Source organism: Blennius ocellaris, assembly GCF_963422515.1.
Source record: "Blennius ocellaris genome assembly, chromosome: 12".
Classification (NCBI taxonomy): Eukaryota; Metazoa; Chordata; class Actinopteri; order Blenniiformes; family Blenniidae; genus Blennius; species Blennius ocellaris.
Window position 1 is genome coordinate 5,436,672 of NC_137661.1, and position 6,948 is coordinate 5,443,619.

At 40.7% G+C, this 6,948-nt stretch overlaps 1 protein-coding gene across 1 annotated transcript in view; it reads left to right on the plus strand.

Annotated features, from left to right (window-relative positions):
* Positions 1–2,163: 2,163 nt before the first annotated feature.
* lrrc7 (leucine rich repeat containing 7) overlaps positions 2,164–6,948 on the plus strand; it is a gene marked incomplete at both ends in the record, with an annotated part of 55,735 nt that continues 50,950 nt past the window's right edge. The window contains 2 exons of the mRNA XM_080506777.1: positions 2,164–2,352; positions 6,753–6,870. Of these exons, the coding sequence (XP_080362903.1) occupies positions 2,164–2,352; positions 6,753–6,870 (307 nt within the window). The remainder of the gene's footprint in view (positions 2,353–6,752; positions 6,871–6,948) is intronic.

The window sequence follows — 6,948 nt, forward strand, 5'->3', positions numbered from 1 at the left end:
TCCCGAGGGATGAATCCTCACTTAAAGATTTAAACGCTGATGGTAAGCCCACTGTTGCCATTCAGCCACTATTATTTTATTTTAGAAAAGGGTTGAAATTGAGTGATGTTGTCACAGATATCAGAAAGGATTGGGTCTAGTTATACAGATGGGGCTTGTTGTCTGAAAAGACTCAGTGTGTTAATCCTCGGCCGGCGATGAGCCGGGTAACTGCTGGTGGTTACGTTATGATGACATTATGTATCTGCCTGCTGCTGTCGTAAGTGACGTGCTCTGTTATTAAAATACAAAACAAAACAGAAAAACACCAAAACGATCACTCACATGAACTTTAAGTTCAACTGCAATATGTGGGGTTCAGTTTTGGGATGTTGCACTGCTGCACAAACGACAGTCGATAAAAACGAAAGAAAAGCAAAGTGTTTAACTTGTCCCGACACCGCCACACTAAATCAAGTCAATTTTCCATTGCATCCAAGCACTAAAGTGATTTTGCATTTTGACAAGCCAGTCCAGATGTTACACCACCCCTGTTTCCTCAGAACAGATAAAACAATTACGGTATTCATGCATATCAGTAAGATTAGTTGGAATGTGATATTCGTACACAGCAGAAACAGTATTTACTGATGAATGTTGATGTTGAACAAAACATGAAAACGCCTTTGTCTGCAAATAATGCAGATCTTATTTCAGGCCTTTAAAAAGAAAATTCAACCATCCAGATGTGCAACCAAATCTTACGTGGATATGATGTTGAGCCAACTCTGTGTTGGCTGAGCTGTGCTAAAACCTCAAACACCTTCAATAAATCACAAAATGATGGATATTGACTAGGGAGTTTTAATATGAAGTAATAATAAAAAAGCCACATTTTCTTAACAGAATAAATTGCATCTTGTTCAATTTTATGCGATAGAGAGCGAGAGAGACTGCATGTCGTTTTGAAAATAAGTATTTCCACAACAAGTAAGTTTTATGAAGTTTATGAAGCGTACAACCGTGTTGGGAAAGTTCAGTAAGTTCAAAGTTCAGCTCACACATTTTAAAATGAACTAGTTCAGTTCATAGTTCCTAATTCATAAATAGCATTTTGAGCTAAATTCACAGTTCCAAAAATGAACTAGTTCATAGTTCTTTTTTCCCCAATATGTTGCCGTGAGCTATTACCCTCAGAACACTGGCATTTCCCTCTTGTTGCCACCCATTCAGTCACACTTGTGTCCAGCTGCAGCTTCCCATCCCTACAGTATATTATCCTAACATGCTGCTTGAATAGTCTTTTTAATGAGGAATTATTCAAACAAAACCAAACTGCAACACTGGTGTACAGTCCATGTAAAGTCAAGTGTGTTTGTGTTCAATTTAAATTTAAGGTTAGTTGGAGACCCACCCACTCTTCATTACCGAAGCTGCGCATGGACAGACTGTTTACTAGTCACACAAAAGACTGCACGTGATATACCAAATCAATTTCAGAATATTTCATTGATAACTGGCCGCCAAAGAATGCGTAGACTGTGCAGTTTGGATAGTTGAGTGCTCAGTGTTGCTGCTTGATCCATACAAATGATACAACGATCCAATATTCCTTTTTTAAGATTCAGTAAAATGGGATCCATGGCCGGTAGTTGATGACTGTTCACTGATGTGCATTTGCTACCTGATCTGAGTGATTATTTACCAGTGATGGATGCACAGGCGCTTTTACACGCTCATAATGAAATTGACACGTACACATTGTCTCAGCTCGTTATGAAATTCTTTGCAGTAGGTGTTTGATGAAAATGTGTTCTTTTGTGTGTTGATTTATGCGCTTATTCACGAAAAGCACCATAACCGGTCACCATTAAATAATACAGATGTATGTGATTACAGTTATCACAGCTTTGGTTTGAAATTCTTAGGAGGAAGGCCTGCTCACTCATTGGATGATGATGGCAGATTAGTTGTCTTTGTAAAAGTTGTGTTGCTTGTTAGGTATCTGTTTTTCCTTTCTCTTCTTTAAGTCTTCCAGTGATTTAGCCTGGTCTTGTACAGGATGATCTCGATTAAGGATTTCATACTCACTGACTCCATCGGGCTTCATGATGAGTCACAGACACTCTGGAATGAACATTTTCCTTCTCTTCTCTCCTCCTCATTACAGTGCAGTGTCTGGAAATGACCACGAAGCGGAAGCTGATTGGCCGGCTGGTGCCGTGCCGTTGTTTCCGTGGTGAAGAGGAGGTGATCTCGGTGTTGGACTACTCCCACTGCAGCCTTCAGCAGGTCCCGAAGGAGATCTTCAGCTTTGAGAGAACTCTGGAGGAGCTTTACCTCGACGCCAACCAGATTGAGGAATTACCCAAGGTAGCTCTGACTCATTTATTAACCCTTTCCTCCACATTATTATTATTTTTTTTTTTACCTTTTGTCAGACCACTCTCACATTTTTCCCATTTTGTTGAAGATTGCTCAACTTCTCAAGCTCCAGATGGTTTACTGGTAGAGCATGGTTCTTTCAAAATTCTATTATTCTCCCTGAGAGGGACTTTTGAGAGTGCAAGCACTGCTGATTTCCTTTACCTGGCTGCATTTATGTCTGTGGTTTCGACACTACTGCAAAGGCAAATTCAATTATCTTTCCTTAAATTCAATGTTTTTTAAACGTATGTATTCACTCTACACAATTAGTCACATTTACCCATTTACACATATTTACACTAATGTGGATAGTTAATTTGAAGTCTCTTGCATCAGGGCAGAAACATGCATCAAGTCACCAACCTTGCTCTGGAACCAAAGCTGTACCCACTCCTGAACCCATTTAATAAAATTTCTTTTATAAACTCACTAAATTTAAAACAAAAACATGCATTTTTTTTTTTTCCTGACCAAGTTGTTTTATTCGGTTACTGAAAATTACCATCTATACTTTGTAGATTTGTCCGCACTGTTAGTGGTTTGGCTCGTGGTTGGATTTGGTTTGCAGGGAGAAATGAGTGATTCCAGCATTAGGTGTTTCTGAGGTTGGTACCGTTAATCCCTGAAGGTACGCATCCAACAGTAACTGGGAAGTGGATAACTGAACTTTTCAATAGGCAATAGAGGAAAACACACCCGAACTCTTGTCAGTCCTGGACATTACCATGAGAAAATGCCAGAGAGCTTTTGAAAAACAAATTTGATGTCATCCAACAGGGAAGCATTAGAGCCCTTTAAAAACAACCACCGCTGACTCAAAACAGTCAGTGTGATCAGTAAAAAGCATAATTAAAATACAATAAAATAGCATCAAATCAAACAGGAGCGAGTCTCAAGCTGGGTTAAAAGCCAAGAATGAGCTTCCTTTTTTAGCCGGGTGCCTCCAGGAGCAGCTGATCAGCTGACCTGAGGCACCGAGCAGGAGTGTGTGGCTGAAGCAGCTCAGAGCGGTAAGGTGGGACGAGACCACTGAAAGACTTAAAAACCAATAAAAGAACCTTAAAATGAATTCTAAAATGTGCTGGCAGCCAGTGGAGGCACACAGAACAACAGTTTTGTCTTCCCTCTTACGCGTTCCAGTTAATAGTCGAGCTGCAGTGTCCTGAACAAACTGGAGACGTGCGAGGGAAGACTGGCTGACTCCAACATAAAGTGCGTTGCAATAATCGAGCCCAGACGTGATAAAATCATGAATTACTGCTTCAAAGTGCTGATGTGGCTGAATGGGCTTCACCTTTGCCAACTTTCTGAGATGGAAGAAGCTGGACTGAACCACTGTGCTTATCGGTGAGTCCAACTAGAATCGCTGTCCATTTGAAAACCCAGGTTCAAAGCTATTAGGTTCACGTATGGGGTCAAGGAGGCCAAGTCACCGGTATGAAAAGCTCAACACTACCGGCCTTTAATATGTATAGATATAGCAACAGAGGTGTCAATGTGAACAAATCTTTCTTCTTCAGAGGGACATAAATGTGGCTATCGATCATGTACCAATGAAACAAGATGCCATGCGATCTAAGAATGGAACAAAGTGGCCTTAACTTGAGCCCTGTGGAACCCCATATGATTAAGGAGTGGAGGAGGACTCAGAGCCAGCAAGGTTTACATACATGGTAATATCTGCCAGATAGGACCGTACCCATGCAAGTGCATAGCCGCAGATGCTGCAACTGGGATACCAAGATGTTCTGGTCCAGTGTGTCCAATGCAGCAGTGAGATCCAGCGGAACAAGAACCACATAAGCCGCTGTTCTACTGCACAGTACGAGGCGGAGCGGGGCAGAGCACACCGAGGACCAACTCTGTCTCTGGTCCCGCAACAGAAAGTACGGTAAAAATGTAGGTGGGGTTGTGAACGACTCGGAGATGTCCAGCGGCTGTCAAGTCGTTCTCCAGTGGCTCAGGTTAAACTTTCTCATTGTGAACAGAAGCGTAGACCTCCTGTTGAAGCTCCTCCTCCTGCTCCTGAGAGGAGCGGCACAACACCGCGGTCTACTAACGACCTTGTTAAAAGACCTTGTTGTGTCACGCGCCGACGTTTCAATAAACCAGTTAACAAATCAACCAGTGAGGCCATGTAAACAACCACGAAGGGTTATGGTCGATGAAATAATTAAATATTCTCCAGTGACGATCGTCACGACCAATCAGCAGCCGGCGGCGCTGTCACTCCTCCTCACAGACCCGTTCCTGGACGCTCGGTACCTCAACGGTGGGCTAGTGGAAAATCGTACCCGGCAGTGGCGGGTTCTTTCCGTACCATCCGCAATTTTCAAGTCAGGCCGTGCGAAAACCCATCCCGCCCTGCGACGCCCCGCGACAGAAAGTGCTCTGGAACTGCCCCTAGAGTCACCACAGTTGTTGGCCAGGAGGAGGTCATGAGAACCTTTGAGTAAACAATGACAAATAATGCACTTTAACTCATGAACTCTGGCAGTGTTATTAAAATGACACCATTAAATAGGTGTTGGAATTTTGCAGCCATGAAAAACAGCGGTAATTCCAAATGTGTAAAAGTGTAGTGGGTTAAAAAAAATATTGATCTTCCAGTCATCATGATCAATTTTGGGTTGACTTTATTGGTAATAAGAACATTATTCGTTATTTGCCTGGACATTTTTGGGGACTGATTTGTTAGCCTTTTTGCATTATCACGTCATTGAAGCCTGTTTCTTTCAACTGGCAACTTTCCGAGTTCACCGTTCAATGTTTGCATATTTGATTCAAATTAAAACAAAAGTCTTATCACCCATACAATTTAGTTTAGTTTAGATGGACTTCAAAAACATCCTGACAATTATTTCAGTTAAAAAGAAATAGAGCTTTTCCTCTGTGGGCAGTTCCTGTTTTTCTTTTCAATAAATCAAAAGTACAAGGCTTCTCCATTTGAAAAATATACAGAAATTATTATTTTTTTTTACTTGAGTGACTGAGTTATCTAGTAGTTTGAAGAGTCTTACTATAAAACAAGAGCAGCATACAAGAAAAAAATGTAAAGATCTTAGGGAGATGCAGAAGCATCTTGAGCCAAGTGACGTTTTCAGAAAACCCCACATGTGGGTTCTTCTGAGGCAGAAATGCCCTTCGAATATTCCAAGGAGAATTACAGATGCTGTTCATAAGAGTGCTGTCACGTTATTGATATCCTGTCTGGGTTTCAATGACAAAGATGTTGAATTGGATTTCTAAATATAGCCCACATGAACGGAAACAGTCGAATAAGGCTGTGAGCGGCCGGTGCCTTACATTCACATAACAGCCAAACAAAATCTGATCTGCCTTTAAAACATGTCATTGTGTCTTCCAAGATTGTATCAAGATTGAATGATTGGCTTTTATGCAAGTTGGACAGCTTGTCTTGTGTGGAAGTCTCTTTGTGTTGGGCCTCTGGTGAACTTTTAGCTCAGAACATCCCTGTTCTTTTGAAATGTATTTTCTGAATTCTTCTATTTTCCACAAGGTTTTCAATAACCATTTACAAACTACTGTTTAAGACACTTTGAACATTCTACACATCAAGCCTCACGTGTCGTGTATTGAAGGATATTTTAAACCTTTCTCTTTTTAGCATTTGTGATACCATAATTCAACTAATCAACATTGGCACACTTCATGACTCTAAAGTTGTTTAAATGGGATCCGTTTCTCCACTTTATGTCTGTAAAAAGTTATACAACAGACTTAGTGGCACAGTAACACAATATGATGTTCATGAATTGTTCATGTTATATATTGAAACTCTGAAGCACTTTTGTCTACTTCTGCCTTAATGTGTGCAAATATGTTTTATAATGGGAAGAAAATGATATAGCAAATTTTTATTCAATACAGATCTATTTTTTTATGTTCAAGTAGTTTCATGCTGCAATTGTGCACTTTTCTACTCTTGTGCTTCTTTATCATTTGATGATTATCTGAATTTTGTCATTCTTCACACTGATTAGGACGAGTTGGTTAAGTTTCACTATCAGTTCTGAAAAGCTTCTACAGAATTGATGCTGCTCATTTAAAATGTGCTCAATCACTGTTGCCTGTTTTTAGCCCTTTAATACAGTGTGGTTCTTTCTATTTCTTGATGTTTTAGTTTTCTTGCCAGGATGTGTAGCGTCCCGAGGGGATACTCTATTGAGGAGGATCTGCATTATTCATAGAATGATGCAGTTAAAATAGCATTGCTTTTCCACAACATTAAGTGATGCATGCCTCCAGATGCAGCTCTTATTTAAGGTCTTAACCATTTTACCAACAGACCATAATATTTCTTTGTCGTCTCTGTGTTCCCATAGCAACTCTTCAACTGCCAGGCCTTGAAGAAGCTGAGCATGCCTGATAACGACCTGTCCAACCTGCCTACCACCATCGCCAGCCTGGTTAACCTCAAAGAGCTCGACATCAGCAAAAATGGTGAGAAAGACATGTGATCTAAACACGAGGGATGAGTTTAACTCAAACAAACCTGCTGGAAGGAGACTAAGCAGAGTT